The 19770-nt window shown below is 39.8% G+C and overlaps 1 protein-coding gene across 14 annotated transcripts in view; it reads left to right on the forward strand.

Annotated features, from left to right (window-relative positions):
- Positions 1-19770, forward strand: part of cacna1a.S (calcium channel, voltage-dependent, P/Q type, alpha 1A subunit S homeolog) — a 179159-nt gene that overhangs the window by 134783 nt on the left and 24606 nt on the right. For 9 of the 14 annotated variants that reach the window (XM_041588923.1, XM_041588910.1, XM_041588915.1 and 6 more), the window contains 5 exons: positions 3247-3312; positions 3615-3715; positions 5467-5617; positions 7915-8042; positions 16659-16755. In XM_041588923.1, coding sequence (XP_041444857.1) covers positions 3247-3312; positions 3615-3715; positions 5467-5617; positions 7915-8042; positions 16659-16755 — 543 coding nt within the window. Of the gene's footprint in view, positions 1-3246; positions 3313-3614; positions 3716-5466; positions 5618-7914; positions 8043-16658; positions 16756-18385; positions 18483-19770 lie in introns of all 14 variants that reach the window. The other 5 variants (XM_041588912.1, XM_041588916.1, XM_041588917.1 and 2 more) reach the window with 1 other exon arrangement.

Below are 19770 nucleotides of genomic sequence, written 5' to 3' on the forward strand. Positions count from 1 at the left end.
GCAACTGTTTGACTTTTGAGAGAATGTAAGTTTCCTTGGTGTCCAATGTATGTATTATTAACTTAGTTCCTGGGTACTGTCAGGATTTGTGAACCTATTGGGCGCTTGTTGGATTATGGAGTGAATGTTGAATATTACATGCAACTAGTTCAATGGTTCATCTTGATTTTCGAGTAGTAGATACAGTGTTGAATCCTAGTTTTTAAAGAATCTAATTCCTAGAATACAAAATTATGCATTTAGTATTTGTGTCTGTGTTTCTGTTATGTTTGCAGTCTGTTTGGATCCTGAAAGCTTGGTAGATAAGTAGACTCCAGAGGGTAGTCCTGTCTTTCATATTGTGGGTTCAGTGTTGCCCTTGGCCACTAGCAAATAGATGGAGCTGAGTCCTTCTTGACCTTGGGAGTTTGGTAGATCACTAAATAACTTTTAGAAGCTCATCCTTTCTGAACTCCTATTGCTTTATAGATATTGGGAGGTGGGTGTTATCTTTGATCATTGATCTGTAAGGTTTGGTAGAAGACAGGACAACATTCAGTAGAACAATGTGCCGTGTTGAATGTTGGGATATCTATTTGTTTCTTGTTTGACTTATGTACTTGAGGGGCACATTTACTTAGCTCGAGTGAAGGAATAGAATAAAAAATACTTCGAATTTCAAGTGTTTTTTTGGCTACTTCAACCATCGAATTGGCTACTTCGATCATCGACTACGACTTTGAATTGAACGATTCGAACTAAAAATCATTCGACTATTCGACCATTTGATAGTTGAAGTACTGTCTCTTTAAAAAAAACCTCGACCCCCTACTTCGCCAAGTAAAACCTACCGAACATCAATGGTAGCTCATGGGAAAGGTCCCCATAGGCTTTCTAACAAATTTCTGGTCGAAGGAAAATCGTTCGATCGATGGATTAAAATCCTTCAAATCGTTCGATTCGAAGGATTTAATCGTTCAATCGAACGATTTTTCCTTCGAATGTTGATCAAACGAATTGCGGTAAATCCTTCGACTTCGATATTCGAAGTCGCAGGATTTAAGTTCGACAGTCGAATATCGAGGGTTAATTAACCCTCGATATTCGACCCTAATTAAATGTGCCCCTGTATGAATGGAAGGTATTTGAAGATGTCGCCAAATGAGATTGTCTGAACGTTGTTTTCCTGATTATTCCCTTTATGTGACCCCATTCTTCTAGTTCAGCGTTTGTGTAACTTAGAAGGCTGAGTATTTCTGATAACTGATATGGTGAGCGAAATCTGACCTTATTCTGGAAGTTTGTGTTTTAAACGTCCTTAGAATATTTTCAAATATGATCCATATGTGGGATTCTTCTCTGTGGTTGATAGATTTGAGCTGGACAGTACTTTGTCAGCTGCTGATTTCCAGGAATTGTTTTTGGGCTCTTCTTGTTTGCTGGACAACTTTCCAATATCCCTTGAGGTTGAGAACCTGATTGCTAACTCGTCATATTTATTTTAGTAGACCACACCAGAATAATGTTATTTATCCTTTGCAGATTTAGGTGATTCCACAGATATTTTTGTATGTTAAGTCTGTGTTCTGATGTTTAGGGGATAGTTGTAGCAAATGGTTTGGTTTTCTTTGTATGTTAGCTGTGATGGCTGTTTTCTCAAATACTCTAGAAGTTTAGTTGCCATTACTGTTCTTTGTTTTGTTTAATGTTTGCCCGTATGTAGCTTTTCTGCTGCTTTCAAGATGTTTCTGGAATTGGAGATCTTTGTGCTTTTATTGTACGTCTCTGTGCTGGATTCTCTGGGATTGAAGTGGGTCTATCATCCAACAAAACATTTATTTAATCCTCAAAACACCGGCTATATTGAGTATCTAATTTAGTGACTTCATTGTTTTGGTGATAATGACTACAATTTCCTTTTTTTTCCGCTTGCTGAAGCATATTTTTTTAATCACCTTAATCCCCTCACGTTAAAGAGCAGTGTAATCATTTTTTGGAAACTTCCAGACAGCATTTTCTTTCATTGCACTTTGGGTGCCAAAAGTCAGGGCAAAATCATTGATTGTCTGCCTGGAAGAGTCAGACATTCCCTTATTTATAGTGGAGAAATTTAAAGATCTTTTTAAAAAATTAGACAGCGAGAGTTTGGGGAAACAGGAAAGGATAACTAACAGAAAGGAAAATTTACAATAATGTGATGATAGCATCTAGACCAAGGGTCCCCAACCTTTTTTACCTGTGAGCCACGTTCAAGTGTAAGATGGTGTTGGGGAGAAACATAAGAATGCAAAAAGGGGGCTTCCAATTAAGGGCTGTGATTGGGCATTGGTAGCTTCTATTTTGACTTGCAGCCATAAGAGGCTCTGTGGCAAAACACATGGTTTTTATGCCATGAAAGCTTCCCTTTAAGCCAAGGATTCAAAAAAAGGCACCTACTTAGGGGCCACTGAGAGAAACATCCAAGGGGTCAGAGAGCAACATGTTGCTCACAAGCCAGCGGTTGGGGAACACTGATCTAGACGATACATGTTTGCTTGAGGCGTGGAGCTATTGTACATGTCGTTGTTGTCTACATTATAGTTAACAAAGGTTTGCTGTTGCTGTTGTGTTCCTCTTGTTGTTATTTTAGATATGGGGCATTTGTCTTGTCTATAACCTTCTAGATCATTAGGGATGTTGAGTTCCCATGGAGTTTCTGTTTAGGAAAAGAATTAGAAACCTTTCTCACATGTTTCTGAAGCAGAAGAACATCAGAGCAGCCTCTTTCTTTCTCCTGACAACTTCCTTGACTACTTGGTGGTCAGACTGGTGGGAAACTGACCAGCAGGTGGCGCTGTTGGAACAAAATTCATTCATATTAACAGCACACGTATCCCATAATATCTTGGTATAAAAAGAAAATAAATAATGAATGTAAATGACAAAAGTGCTTAGAATAGCCCCCTCATCAGTTTCAAATTCACTTATTTTTAAGTTTTACGTATCCTTTAAAGCAGTATCCAAAAAAACATAGAGCTAGGCGAAGGACCACAGAGCTGGCAGGAGGAACATGATAGAATCAGGAGGGGAGTTGACTGCAGCATTATGGGTGCTGAACTTAGATGTCTGGTTTCTGGGTGCTTGATGTCTGGATGCTTTGGAAAAAACTCTTCAGGGAGGAATGAATGTTAAATTTGATAATGTTCTTTATTTGTTTATGATGACTGGCTCTGGATCTGAGTGATTGGAGCTGGCCTGTTTCTCACCTCCTCCTCTCTCCCCTCACAGGCTCTACCCTACGTCTGCCTCCTGATCGCTATGCTGTTCTTTATTTATGCCATCATCGGCATGCAGGTCCGTGCTGGAACCCATTTTTTGTGTGTCTTTCTATTTAGTCTATGTTTGTTTATATGTACATGGCTATTCAAACAATACTATCTGTCTCGGTGTGGATGTTCATGTGCGACGGTGTCTCCTCTGTGGTTTCTTTCTATGTACCTACATTGTATTTCAGGTTCGCCAGTATTAGTCAAATATTTCTTGTTTTGTTTGTGTGGCTACATATGATAATGTCATAGTAGTGTTATTAGTAACTCCCATCTCTTACTCCATATCTTGGCATTCGCTCTATACCACATTCATGCCTTCCTTTGTAGGTGTTTGGTAACATTGCCTTGGATGAAGACGACGATGACACAGCTATAACCGAACACAATAATTTCCGCACCTTTTTCCAAGCTCTGATGCTTCTCTTCCGGTGAGTTTCTCTCTTTCTGCTCATTCACCCCCATTATCTGACGAATGAAGGTAAGTAATGACACCAAAGAGGGAAATAATATTGTATCAGTTCAATGGTTATGAAAGCACATGGTGCACAGTTTCCATTATCTAAATTATTATTATTATTATATCTGGACTAGATCGCAAAGATTAGCTATTGATTGGTTGCTAAGGCAGCAATCTTTGTTCTTGTTTCTACAACCATATCCTACATGTAGCCACCAGGAAGGGACTACATTAAAACATTCTCATATTTTGTTTTGAAGGTCAGGGAGAGCACAAGTAGACAACTACATTCGGGTGCCATGAGCACAATGTCATAATGCAGGTTTGAAAGGCCAAAGATGTAATAAAAAGTGGAAAGCAAGAAAGGTTGAGTTGCTTGATCAGAAGCTCGTTGAACCCCAACAGATAGTAGAATGTTTGGGATCAGGAAACCTTAGAAGTTAAAACAACTTTAAGGATCTTTGTGGACTGTGCTATTCATGATTCCTCTCTTAGGGCAAATTCACTAACTTCTGGAAATTCGCCACATCGCCACACTTCGCCAGGTGAAAATTCGCCAGGACACTGCTAATTCACTAAAATGCGAAGTTACACCAATGGCGAAGCTTGTTTAGCGTTAATTCGGCAAGCAAATCGAAGTTGCGCTAGCGTTGGCTAATTTCAATAGGCCAGGAAGTTAAATTTCAATGGACGTATATGTTGCAGCAAATACATTACATTACACAAGCCCAGGGAACCTTAATAAAATATGTGTTGTTATATTGCCCTACACATGAGCCCAGTGTATAGTTTATGTGTCACATGTTAGGAAATGTAGGGGGGAAGCCAGGTACCCTAAAAATTTCACAATCTTTTGCAGCCTATCACCCTGAAAAACTGAAAAGTCGCCAGCGTTTTTTTGGGACTTAGAAAAATGTTAATTTTTTTTTTGTGGAAGTCCTATCTACTCTATTGCACTTCGCCTGGTCTGAGGTGCGAAGGCAAGTTTGGCGCAAGAGGTAACGTTCGTTAAAATCTGCATCTTAGTGAATTTGCATAGTTGCGTCCATTCGCCAGAGCGAAAATTCACCTGGCGTTAGAGTGCGAAGTAGCGATAGAGTCTATCTCCTTTGCTAGCGAATTTACGCCAGCACCCGTTGCCCAAAGTTGCCTCACGAGGAAACTTCGGGTGACTTTGGAAAACGAATCGCTCCGAGTGTCATCCCGCCGACGATTTACATTTTAGCCGGCAGTTTTGGGTGATTAGACCCCCTGAAGAAGAGGAGATTTGTCGCCGGGCGACTAATCTCCCCAAATCTGCCTGTGTGCTCTGACCCTAAGAGAGGAAACATAAATAGCACAGTCCACAAATACCAAGATACAGAACTGATGAACACAGGAATATTCATTTGGACCGTCTACCTGCAATTTAAGTAACTAGGCAGCATGCAAGTGCAAAAATAAATGCCACATTATTCCTAAATCTATCAGAATCAATTTGAAAAATTTGGGCATTGAGTATTATGCATGCAGGAGAACACTAGATTCTCAAGTACAGTAGATATTTATGAGAGAATTAGAAAGGGTATTGGTTACTTTTTGTAAGAAGAAGAATGCGCACCTAAGAGTGACATGAGGCCATTCAATAAGCAAGTCTATCGTGCAATGAAGTGAAATGAAACCACACATAGTTGGTAAGTAAGACTTCTGACATGATTGTGCGCTGTCTTTTCGCCTCTGTAGCAGCGCCACGGGTGAGGCTTGGCATGAAATCATGTTATCCTGTTTAAGTGGAAGGCCATGCGACAATGGGTCCGGATTAAAAGAAAAGGAGTGCGGCAGCGAATTCGCTTATTTTTACTTTGTGTCATTTATATTCCTCTGCTCCTTCCTGGTGAGTAAGCAAGAGAGATGACTGGTGGAAGCCTCAAAATAACTTGTTGGTGTGGTGTCATTATTTATGGAGTGAAGATTATAAGAGATGAAAAAACAATTAGATAATAAAGTAATTATTTATGGAGTGAAGATTATAAGAGATGAAAAAACAATTAGATAATAAAGTAATTATTTATGGAGTGAAGATTATAAAAGATGAAAAAACAATTAGATAATAAACTGTTATAATAATCCCAGGGTAATGTTTTACATAGTAACATAGTAAGTTAGGTTGAAATAAGACACACTTCCATCAAGTTCAACTTATAAACTCTATATTAACCTGCCTAACTGCCAGTTGATCCAGAGGAAGGCAAAAAACCCATTTGAAGCCTCTCCAATTTGCCTCAGAGGGGGAAAAATAACTTCCTGACTCCAAAATGGCAATGGGACCATTCCCTGGATCAATTTGTACTATGAGCTATCTCCCATATCCCTGTATTCCCTCACTTGCTAAACACCATCCAACCCCTTCTTATACCTATCTAATGTATCAGCCTGTACCACTGATTCACTTCCCAGCTCTCCCTGTAACACCCCTTTCCCTCCTCTAATCTCATTGGCTCCCTCCTGTCTGCTGGGAGGAGCTACTGGTGAATAAAGCATCCGACCCTTCCTTGTACCTATCTAATGTATCAGCCTGTACCACTGATTCAGGGAGACAATTCCACATCTTCACAGCTCTCACTGTAACAAACCCCTTCCCAATAGTCATAATGGGTGACCTTGTGTCAGCTAGAAAGACCTACTGGTAAATAAAGCATTAGAGAGATTATTATATCATCCCCTTATATATTTATACATACATGTAGTTATCATATCACCCCTTAAGCGCCTCTTCTCCAGTGTGAACATCCCCAATTTGGCCAGTCTTTCCTCATAGCTAAGATTGCTGCTTACCCCACGGCCTGCCCTCTTTCTTTCCTTCCTTTCCTTTCTACCTATATTTTACTAGTATACCCTAAAAAAGCTTCTTCATCTGCTGTTGTTCCAGTTTCTCCAGATAAATGGCAAATGCCAGAGGGGCTCCAATAAGATGCCATAGACATTAACTAGTTATCGAGCCCCTGAGGGGCTGTTTGGGCCTCTGTGTAAATGAAAGATGCCCAAGCATAACTCTCTAAACATCACTGTCTCACTTTTATAAGCCATGAGGGGAGCAAAAGCAAGGTCAGCAGGAGCATCTTGACACCTTAGTAGACTTTTGCTGATTAGTTACTCCATGAGGACCAGTTCCTCACTAAGAGGATCCATGTACATTTTTGGCAGCTATGATCACCACTAGTCTTACATAGTTACATAGTTAATTTGGGTTGAAAAAAGACAAAGTCCATCAAGTTCAACCCCTCCAAATGAAAACCCAGCATCCATACACACACCCCTCCCTACTTTTAATTAAAATTCTATATACCCATATCTATACTAACTATAGAGTTTAGTATCACAATAGCCTTTGTATTATGTCTGTCCAAAAAATCATTCAAGTCCCTCTTATAGTCATTAACTGAATCAGCATCACAACATCACCCGGCAGTGCATTCCCCAACCTCACTGTCCTGACTGTGAAGAACCCCCTACGTTGCTTCAAATGAAACTTCTTTTCTTCTAGTCTGAAGGGGAGGCCTCTGGTACGGTGATCCACTTTATGGGTAAAAAGGTCCCCTGCTATTTGTCTATAATGTCCTCTAATGTACTTGTAAAGTATAATCATGTCCCCTTGCAAGCGCCTTTTTTCCAGAGAAAACAACCCCAACCTTGACAGTCTCCCCTCATAATTTAACTCTTCCCTCCCTCTAACCAGTTTAGTTGCACTTAGTCTCTGCACTCTCTCCAGCTCATTTATATCCCTCTTAAGGACTGGAGTCCAAAACTGCCCCCATACTCCAGATGAGGCCTTACCAGGGACCTATAAAGAGGCATAATTATGTTTCATCCCTTGAGTTAATGCCCTTTTTTATGCAAGACAGAACTTTATTTGCTTTAGTAGCCACAGAATGACACTGCCCAGAATTAGACAACGTGTTATCTACAAAGACCCCTAGATCCTTTTCATTTAAGGAAACTCCCAACACATTGCCATTTAGTGTATAACTTGCATTTATATTATTTTTGCCAAAGTGCATAACCTTGCATTTATCAACGTTGAACCTCATTTTCCAGTTTGCTGCCCAGTTTTCCAGTTTAGACAGATCACTTTGCAAAGTGGCAGCATCCTGCATGGAACCTATAGTCTATCTCTCTTCCATTCCTCTGCAGATGTTGAACCTGTTTGTTGCTGTCATCATGGACAACTTTGAATATCTGACCCGGGATTCATCCATCTTGGGCCCTCATCACCTTGATGAATACGTGCGAGTATGGGCGGAGTATGATCCTGCTGCTTGGTGAGTTTTTAACAATGCAGAAGGGGATGCAATGTGCATAAGTAGCCAGAGTTAGAACAACTAGGCTGTGAGAACCAGGAGACTCAATATTACAGTAGGATAGAACAATGACACGGGATTACTAGACAATAAATGGAGTTGGTTGATAAGGAAAGAATCTAAAATGAGTAGAAAAAATACCATGCAGAAAATCTACTCAAGAATATCATTAGCCTATCATCCAATCAGACAGGCAGAAAGAAAGAAGCCAATCATAAAGCTGATCAAAGAGACCAAAGAACCAAGGAGATCATGATCTGATGATACATATTGAAAATCACAAATCTGCTCGGTTGATCGAAGCAGGAACTTAGTAAGCCCAGACAACAGTGGAACTGATTTATTACTACTTAGAGGAAACAACAGGTAGACCAGTGATGCCCAAGCAGGAGCTTGTGAGCAACATGCCAAACATAACCTCCTGTAGGCCGCCAGTCTCCTCATAGGGGAACAAATAGCCAATCACAGCCATTATATGGCTCCTCCCCTCCCCAGGAATATTTTTCATGCATGCTCCCTATTACTTTTTACACTTAAATGTGCCTTACAGGTAAATAAAAGGTTGGGGATATATACACACAATCTAATGGGAAAATATGGGAGTTTGATCTATGTACTGCAACAATGCAGACACTGCTAACCTTCCCTCTATCATTATTCCTATATAATAAAGTAAAAAAAATGCTCTGCCGGTGATAGGATAAATTTGTTAGTGCTTCAATCCTCAATGAAGGGTTACCGCAATCCCATATTGATCCGTGAAATAGCAGTTAGAGGAGAGCACTCATAGAAGCAGATACTGCTAAAGCATTTTATTATTGACTACAAATCACACAACATGTTTCAGGCACTTCAGATGTCACACATGTCGTGTGATTTGTAGTCAATAATAAAATGCTTTAGCAGTATCTGCTTCTATGAGTGCTCTCCTCTAACTGCTATTTCACAGTATATATATATATATATATATATATATATATATATATATATATATACACACATACATATATATATATATATATATATATATATATATACACACACACGCACAAAGGCATCCATGTACACCTCAAAGAACTACATTGTCCACACAACTATTTATATATCTATTAGGGGCATATTTATTATGAGTCAAATTTCGAATTAAAAAAACGTCGAAATTCGAATTCAAAAAGACCAACAGAAATTAAGTAGGTTTTCTTTTGGCCGAATAAGTCAGTTTTTGATCGAATAGGTCCGTATTCGGCTGAATTCAAATGGTACGGCGCGGGTCCATTTTTTGGAACCCATACCCGACCCGTACCCGCAACCTGCAATCTGCAACCCGGACCCGCAACCTGCATTCTTACCTGCTTGGACTGGCTACCAGACTCGCAAGTACCTTATCCGCAACCCGACCCGCTGCACCACCAAGAATCAGGAAGTGCTGTCGTAAACCAGAAGTGATGTCATTGGAAGTAGGAGTGATCAGAAAAAAAGGAGTAAAAATCGCTATTGAGAAGACCCACGGCCTGACCCGCAAACCCACAGAAACGCTGACCCGACCCGCTGCAGGACTCTAGTACGAATCGAAGTAATTGCCGAGTCAAAGTTTTTGCCAAAGAAAACTTAGATTTTTCAAAGCCCACCTAGGATGTCCCCCATAAGCTAAAACAGCAATGTGGCAGGTTGTAAAGAGACAGTACATGATACATTTTTTTTTCAAATTTGAATTGAATTTGGACTATTCCCTAGTCGACGTACACAAAAAATAGCTTGAAATTTGAATTTTTTGAATTCAAAAATTTCCCCTTGACCCTTGATAAATCTGCCCCTCAGTGTTAAGTTGTAGAAGCGCAGTCATGAGCACAATTCCCAGTACAACATTCAGCAAGGTCGCAAATTCCTATAACTAAAACCTGATTTGCTTCATATTAGAAGAAAAAAATCAATAGTTGCATCAATAAACCTTGAGCCTGACAATCATGAGATCTATTGGATAACATAAACACAGACGTGCTATTGGACTACGGTTCTGATTTTCTATTACAGGTATAGGACCTGTTATCCAGGATGGGCGGGACCTGGGGTTTTCCGGATAAGGGATCTTTCCGTAATTTGGAACTTTAATACTTTAAGTCTACTAGAAAATCATATAAACATTAAATAAAGCCAATAGGCTGGTTTTGCTTCCAATAAGGATTAATTATATCTTAGTTGGGATCAAGTACAAGCTACTTTTTTATTATTACACAGAAAAAGTTTTAAATATTTGGATATTTGATTATAATGGAGTCTATGGGAGAAGAGTATTCTGTAATTTGGAGCTTTGGAGATAATGGATCTCATACCTATACTATAACTATGAAGACAATGGGTCAAATGTAGTAATAAAAATACCTAATATAAAACCTTTTCTTTCATACTAACATACATAGTTCATGTTACAACATACTATAATACAGGTATAGGACCCATTTTCTGGAAGCCCACTATCCAGAAAGCTCTGAATTGCGGAAAGGACATCTGCCATAGAGTCTATTTTAAGCAAATAAGTGAATTTTTTTTTTTGTAATAAAAAAACAGTACTCTGTGCCTGACCCCCAACTAAGATAAAATTAATCCATATTGGAGGCAAAGCAATGTTTTTCGTAGACTTAAAATATGGTGATTCAAATTACGGAAAGATCTCCCCCAGTTCCCAGGCATTATGGATAACAGGTCCCACACCTGTAGGGGTTTGCAGTATGGAAGGTGGAAGCTATATGGGGCACCAAAGTGCTCTTCCTTAAGGTCCCAGTATCCCCAGAGACCAAAGAGAAAGGTATTTTTCGGGCCTATAACCTGTCAATTTAAATATGAAATAGATTTTGGCCAGACCTAATGCAATTTGTCTTATCACTTTTATTTTCACTATACAACATACTAGAAGTTAGATTAAAGACGACCTGCACTTTAAAGGATATCATTTTGAGTATTTCCCCAAAATATAATTTTTTACACTTAGTCCTAACATTTAATCATGTTCACGCAGTGTTGTGTTCCTGTCTGTTCCACTATATTCATCTGTCTGACAGTTAGCATGTGCTTAGTCCGGTATGTCTGTGTTGGCATGACACTTAGTTATTGTGGGCATTAAGAATAACACTGGAGGTGGAACAGTTCTGGCCAAAGTGGTTTCTATACACAGATGGAGCAGTGTTTATTGCTACTGTTCAGGCAGTTAGTTGGATTCACACCTTATATTGTCTATATTCATCTTGGCATGACAGTTGCAGCAACCGGCTTTAGGTTGTGGATGGTCCAACATTCCCATATCTCAAACAGTGTAAGGTGCTACCCATTATCTTTTCTTTACATATGGTCCAACATTCCTGCAGCACCAACAATTACTTCTCCATGTATCTATTGCTAAGTTCAGCCTGAACTAGAGGTCCAATACCAACCAGAAAACAGAACCATTAAAGACCTACACACCCAACTGCCCCCCAAGAACTTTATTTAAATGATGAAAGTACAGTCCTTCTAAACAACATGTTCATATATACATACATTTTCAATGGTTTCACAGTTATTTGACAATGTACTTGCTACCGAAACAGTATCTGTTTGTCCTTATCTGCACTGCTGGCTCTAAAAGTCTTGAAACAATGTAGTAGAAGCCAGCTAGCCTCCATCCAAGACTCCATTGTCCACAGTTCTTCTTCACACGTCTACCGTATTGTAGTAGAGCAGGCACTTCAAAGACCAATCTTCCAGACAGACTTGTAAAACGATTTGAAGTTTATTAGCTACATCAGAATACAGCCTTACGTGTTTCGTATCTTACAGACACTTAGGGGCATATTTATCAAGGGTTGAATTTCGAATTGAAAAACTTTGGAATTCAAATTCAAAAAGACCAATCGAAATTAAGTAGAAAGGGTTTTTTTGGGTCGAATAGGTCAGTTTTCAATCAAACAGGTCTTTATTCGTTTGAATTCAAATTGTACGAATCAAAGTAACATCGTATTTGATCGAATTCGATTTGAGATGGAGAGTACCAAGATGGCATTTAACCCTCCCATTAGGGGCCGACCTGCTTTGATGAGGTCATATCCAAGTCCATCTTGGAGGGTTAAACGCCATCTTGGTACTCTCCATCTCTCTCCACAGACATTGAGAGTACCAAGATGGCATTTAACCCTCCCATTAGGGGCTGGTCTATTTTGATGAGGTCATATCCAAGACCACCACTAGTGGTAACTTATTTTTTCTAATGTGATAGGTTCTAGTATTCTTAATGTCTATTGGCCCTATGCTGTGGGATATTGGATTATTCAGCCTATAATTAAGGGGCAGATTTACCAAGGGTTGAATTTCGAATAAAAAAAGACCAACTAAAATTTATTTAAAAAAAACAAAGGTTTTTTTTGGTGAATAGGCCATTTTCGTTCGAATTTGAATCATACAAATCAAAACAACATCGTATTTGATCGAATTCGATTCAATGTTTTTTTCTAAAAAAAACTTTGATTTTTCAAAGTCCACCAATTGACTTCAAATGGGTTCTAGGAGGTCCCCATAGGCTAAAAACAGCAATTCGACAGGTTTTAGATGGTGAATGATCGAAGTCGAATTTTTAAAGAGACAGTACATGATAAGTTTTAATATTCGAATTTTCAAATCTTTTTCAAAGTACACAAAAAATAGCTCAAATTTGAAAGGCTGTATCCTGATGTACCAAAAAAACTTCAAATCATTTTACAAGTCTGTCTGGAAGATTGGTCATTGAAGTGCCTGCTCTACTACAATACGATAATCCGCTCCCTTCTCTGAAGGTTCAGGGGGGTGCACCTGGACCTCTTCCCTTACTTGGTGCGTTTTATGTTTGAGACCTGAGAATTGTATTACTTGTTTCTTCAGGGGTCTGCTAGTCAGCTGCATCGTTTCAGGATTTAGAACAAACAGTAGAGTAGAGAATAGAATTCCACTTAATGATTCCACTTTTCAATTACTACTACAGTTGTTTCATTAAAGTACTGCCATGTCCCTGTAACAGACACTAGTTGGTTTTCAAACAATGATGAGGAGAGAGAGGCGCTTCTGTAGGTCACACTTCGCTGGGGGCTGCGCGATCCCTTCATAGACCAGAGATTAACTGTAAACAGTTCTCCAGCCTGTTGAAGGATTGTGCTGCCCCCAGCCCAGCGCGAGTGACAGAACCAGTAAGGCTGGGAGTGTTGGGTAAGTAACTCTGAGCTTAGGGGTAGTTTGGGTTAATGTCCCCTAAAAAAGCTTTTCTTATTTAAAGGGTTTCTTTTTTTTATTACTGACAATTCTCTTCCTCCCATTTCCAGTTGTTCTGCTCTGTAGCACATCCGACCCTAATTTAACTTCCTCTTGCCTTTCTTTTCTTGCCTTCTTATGTTTGACCTGTCGTTCTCATTTAACCTTTAGCTCTGCACATAGACATGGCTGTGCCAAAGTACAGTCAGGATCAGACTCACAGGACCACACATACATGTAGTCACACAAATCCAAACAGGAACTTATCATTTAGAAATCTACAGGCCATAGTACAGTTATGGGACCTGTTATCCAGAATGCTCGGGACCTGGGGTTTTCCGGATAATAGATCATTCCATAATTTGGATCTTCATACCTTAAGTCTTCTAGAAAACAATATAAACATTAAATAACCCCAATGCTGGTTTTGCCTGCAATAAGGATTAATTATATCTTAGTTGGGATCAAGTACAAGCTACTGTTTTATTATCACAGAGAAAAAGAAAATCAATGTTAAAAATTTGGATTATTTGGATAAAATGCAGTCTATGGGAGACAGCCTTTCTGTGAATAAAACTACTGTTTTATTATCACAGAGAAAAAGAAAATCAATTGTAAAAATTTGGATTATTTGGATAAAACGCAGTCTATGGGAGACAGCCTTTCCGTAATTTGGAGCTTTCTGGATAACCAGTTTCCGGATAACAGATACAATACCTGTAATTATTAACATGAAAAACATCTAAAATATATGATATCCCAACACACTATATAGCCACTCAAGGCAAAATGTGCCACCAAAACCTTTCCCATGTAGACCTGGACCCAAATAGGTTGACAACACTTTTGTGGGAGAAGTGACCATAGAACCATGTGCCTTATTATAGACTAGGAAACCATTACAACCTCTGGGCCAATTGGAACATATCCCACCCCTTGGGCATAGATACACTTCCTTATATTAGGGATGGTTAAATTATTTTCATCTCCAAGATATGTAAAGTGCATAATACTTCTTAAAGCAATTAGAAAAAAAAATAATGTATGCATTGTGGCATTAAAGGAACATTTAAAAAATAAGTGAATGTAAAATTGATGACTGTGCTATTCTAAACACTTTTGTAATTTACATTGATAATTTTTTTCTATTTATTCCAAGATATTAAGGGATACATGTACTGTTAATATGAATGAATTGTGTTACAACAGCGCCACCTGCTGGTCAGTTTCCCACCAGTCTGACCACCAAGTAGTCAAGGAAGTTGTCAGGAGAAAGAAAGAGGCTGATGTTCTTCTACTTAGGAAAATAATTATAAACCTTTCTTACATCTTTCCTAAGCAGAAGAACATCAGAGCAGTCTCTTTCTTTCTCCTGACAACTTCCTTGACTACTTGGTGGTCAGACTGGTGGGAAACTGACCAGCAGGTGGCGCTGTTGTAACAAAATTCATTCATATTAACAGCACATGTATCCCTTAATATCTTGGAATTAAAAGAACATAAATAATGAATGTAAATTACAAAAGTGCTTAGAATAGCACTCTCATCAATTTTACATTCACTTGTTTTAAAGATTTACTTATCCTTTATTAAGTGATGACTTTACTTCATATGGACACAGTTCCCTTGTATCCATCTATCTCCATACACATCCTTCTCTGTATATATCCATAGATCTTTTGTGTTTCTATTATTCCTGTAGCTGTCATTATAGAACATATGACATGTCACGTGTTAGTCCATCCCTATACTGAGATTCTAAATTCCACTTTCCAATCTTTATATGTGGCTGTTTATTTCCTAATCCAAAACTGTCTTATGTTAACACTGATCACAAGACATTAAGGACAGTCAACCAAATGAATACTCTGGACTTAATCAGGGTAATTCTGTTATCAACAGATCACAGGTAAACATAAAAACAGTAACAGACTGGCCCCCCCGGGATACCAGGAAAATTCCCGGTGGGCCCAGGTGTCAGTAGGCCTCTTGCTTCTAACCATTTAGCTTATTTTATGGTTATATCCTATTTCTTTATGGGGGAAATGCTTAATAATGGAAGAATATAGTAAGTAGAAATAAAAGACTAGGAGAATGAAGAAGTTGTATGAGGAGAGGAGGAATGGAGAGGAGGAATAATAGTTTGGAAAGTGGTTCCAAGGTGTAAGGTTTTCTGGTGGGCCTGTGGCATCCCAGTCCGACACTCCCTAGCAACCAATCAGATCTTTGCTTTTAAAGGAGAAAGAAAGGCTTTGTGCACTTGAGGGTGCAAGTGATTGTATTGACTTACCCAAAACCTCGGGTTTCAGAAAACTGCACCGGCCCGGGGTTATACCAGTGAGCACCACGGAGCGATCCTCTTCCGTCTTCCTCTTTCTTCTCGCCGCTACACATGCGCAGTAGACCTTAAAGCCGAACTTTAACTAAAAAGCTGCTATTTCGTTCAACTGCGCATGGGTCTGCCCCAGGAAATTTGAAGAAAGAAGAAGCCGGAAGAGGAATGCTCCGTGGTGCTCACTGGTATAACCCCGGGCCGGTGCAGTTTTCTGCTGATAGGAGCACCGGCCTGGGGTTTCAGGTAAGTCAATACAATCACTTGGGGGTGCCTAACATTTGGCATCCCCAAGTGCACAAAGCCTTTCCTTCTCCTTTAATCTATGGTAGAAAGCAAAAACCAGAATATGAGCTGCAGTGAGCCTAGTTGGCCGTAAAGCAAAACTGCCACCTTGATTCCAAAATCTTCTCTATATCCATACCCCCTTCTTCCACTTTTTGTTTAAAAATGTCACTTCCAGAGATGTCGGTTAAACCCCCATGTTGTTAGGAAGATAATTGTCCACTCCAGGCATATCTGAGATCTTTTTTTCATAACACCAGGAGTATTTGGTTTATAAAAATCCAGGTCTGGCTGATTATCGCTCCCCTAACATGGAGTTAGTTTACACTAAGCATAAACCACCAGTCTGAAAGGGGTATTCAATGGCTATGGGCCAGACTGATTATTTGGGGTTTTAACTCTACAATTACAAATATTCTTATAAACAGTTTAGACATACTGGGGCTCATTTATAAACACTGGGCAAATTTGCACCAGGCAGTAACCCATGGCAACCAATCAAACGTTTGCTTTCATTGTTCAACCGGCAGCTTGAGGGAAAACTAAAGCTAGTCACTGATTGGTTGCTATGGGTTGCTGAGCATGTGCAAATCTGCCCAGTGTTCATAAATGAGCCCCACTGATTTGAACTAGAAGTTCTTTTGAATAGAGGAAGGATGACAATGAAATGCCTCACACTCTTTCAACTAACCACCCCTCTGTTCTTATTTCAGCGGGCGTATTCATTATAAGGACATGTACAGTTTGTTACGGGTTATCTCCCCTCCGCTGGGGTTGGGGAAGAAATGCCCCCACAGGGTGGCCTGCAAGGTTTGGAAAACCGTTACAAAAAAAAACCCCAAATAAAATTCCACCACCCTCCCTTCCCTCATCTGATTCCCTTCTTTATCTCACCCTTGGATAATACCCCTCTCTCCCATCCTTCAAAATGAGCCCCTATCCCTTGCAAGAATCTCAGCGGAATGTGCGTTGCTTTCACCTTTCTACTTTAATATATATATGCCATATATATATTTCTATACGAAGCTGTATTCAGCTGGGTACAAATTTGTGCATCCCCTCTCTTTGGCTACTTTGGGGGGTTGAAAGATCACCCCGTGGCAGCTAAAGAGTCAGTAATTCCCAGATGAAGCATGGGCTTGCTGCATTATGGGTGGTTGGGTACTGGTTTTGTAGAGTCGGGAGCCTGCATTAGAAGATTTAAAAAAAAAAGGATTGCTTGATTTAGTGGGAGGTTGTGGAGGGGTCTCAGGGGGTTTCATTAACCATTCTGGATCTCCCTCCCCATTCCATAAACCTTGCCCGTCCCACACACTCCTTTACCACCACCACCCTGAAAACATCTGCCTTCCTGCTCTCCTCTAAACATCCCCCAATCCACACTGGTGGGTCAATGTAAAGTCTTTTCAAACTCCTATCATGGAGAGAGGCCGTAAAAAGAAGATCATTATCACCCTTGCAGATATATTCAGAGAAAAAAAAATTGTTTCCTTTACTGTTGGTCTCAGAAAAAACTGTTTCCTATTCCTGAGTTCCCTGCATGTGCCAGGGCTACCTAGACCTGTTTTGTCAGAATGGGGCATCAGGGCTGATTACATACGAGTCTACCCATCCCTGGATTAGCTGTCTGGGGAAATGCCCTGAAAGAGCGCCTACTATTGGATATGGTCAGTTGAGTTCCAACTACTTGCCTCCTGTGGGGGAGTGAGGGGGTGTTCCGCACATTGTCTGTGCCACCTCCTCAGACCGTGACATAACCTGATCTAATCTCTTTTCACCCTCTTTCTCTCCAAGTTACCTGTGAATCCTGCTCCTGCTCCTTTGTGTGTCCTGGCTAATACCTCTCTTCTTGCTCATTTTTTTTTTTTCTTCCTCTCACTTTCTATTTGGCTTTCTCCCCTTTTATTCCCCTCTTATCTGCTCCACTGCCTTTTTCCTCTTTGTGTCCCATAACCACTCTTTTTACTTACATGTTAATACCCTTTATTTTTAATCATTGTTCCAACATCTCCTGTTTTTTTTGTTTGTTTTTTTTGCCTTCTGACCTTCTGACCCTTTCACATTCTGAATATTGCTGCTGCCATTGTTATACTATTTCCTGAATCTCCATCTTTTCAAATTCCATTACTGTGACTGATATTTTGACCTTTCATTGGTCTACACCACTTGCTAACATCTTCCCTGTTCCTTCTTATCCTTTCCATTGCCCATGAACCCCCCAACACTAAATATATTTATCATCATCCCTACTGTCATCTTGACAACTTTTTTATTTTTAATTCTATGGGTAATATCATGCCATACAATCCAATCAACAATCCATTGTCATATTCCTTTTTTCATACTCTTCAATTTCCTGTTTTACCCCGATTCTTTCCACCCGCCCCATCTTCTCTTTCCTCTTCCCTTGCCTCTTTGGCTCCTCTCTCTCTGTTCCCAGGGGTCGCATGAAATACACAGACTTGTATGAGATGCTCAGACTTATCTCGCCTCCCTTGGGTCTGGGGAAGAAATGCCCTGCTCGAGTTGCTTATAAGGTAGATCCCCATCCCATCCCCATCCCTGTGCAACCCATCCTTTTCCCCTGGTACGTCATTCACCCTTTTATCCCACAAGGGATAGATCACTTAACCCTTCTGCTGCTCAGTTGGTCAACACTAGGTTGTTCTGCTTTAGAGGCAGGAGGGTTAAAAATACCCATAAAGTTCCTCAACACCGGGATCTTTCTTGTAGCTGGAATCTTCTAATTTATCTTGTCTCTTAATGTAATTCTTTGGAGTATTTTGATGTGGAGATGTGATGTCAATGTGTATGTGTTTGTCTCTGGAGACGTGTTTTGTATAACATATGAAATATAAATAGATTCTCCATCTGGCCCTTGCGGTTGTTGCTTTGCTGCTCTGTAGTAAGTATAATGAGATACAAAGTCTGACACAAGACAGCGCTGTGCTAGTGCCCCATGGTATGTTGTACAAATGTCTTGGAGAGAGATGGAAATACTACAGCTGCCAGTCACTTCCATTAAACCCTACATTGAGTATAAACTTTCAGTGCTCATAAATCTGTTGCCTTTACCCTAACATTTTCCTGGTTTAGTAGAATACCTCTGTTGGCCTGGTTTTATGGTGTCTCTTTCAAGGCTATGAGCAAACCTAAGAGGTTGTTCTTAAAGAATAGTGTTTAGTACAGGGGAATACTTATTTTGGCATAGACTTATGGCATATTTCTGTAATGGATATGAAAAAAACTAGGAGGAAGTTTTCCCTGTTATGGAGAGTTTCAGTCCAGAGGTCCCTAAATATGACATTCTGGCTCCTTGTTAGAGATTAACACACATTACTGGAGGCAATATGAAGTCTGTGGCCTGTCAGAGTAGTTGCAGTTGCAGACTAAATGTTTACGTTTACTGGAAAAGGCACAGCACAAAGGGACTCCTGTACAGTTATGGACACCCCCTTCCCCAGAATTCTCCATGTTATGCAAGTACGAAGTACATGTCAGTGGAATGTATACCCACAGGTGCGTTCTTTCGGCAGATCGGAATACAACTTTGGACAAGTTTCCTGTTTAAGGTGGGTGACATTGTAAGGGTAGTTTTCAGCTCTGATGTATAATTTCAATTTTCCTGATGAGGAATGAGGTAGGTCAGAGAGAAGATGGGCAAAAACATATGGCGTCAGCCCTAGCACTTTAATTTATATATGGCTCTATGATGGCTTTGCTTCAGTTTCTGCTTCCGTCTCTTCAGGACCATAATTAAAGTGAGCAGCCCAATGGTCTGTGTGCACAAGAATTGACTCTAAAGAGAAGCTTATGTTTACTTCT

This window comes from Xenopus laevis, chromosome 3S (assembly GCF_017654675.1).
Source record: "Xenopus laevis strain J_2021 chromosome 3S, Xenopus_laevis_v10.1, whole genome shotgun sequence".
NCBI classification, from domain to species: Eukaryota; Metazoa; Chordata; class Amphibia; order Anura; family Pipidae; genus Xenopus; species Xenopus laevis.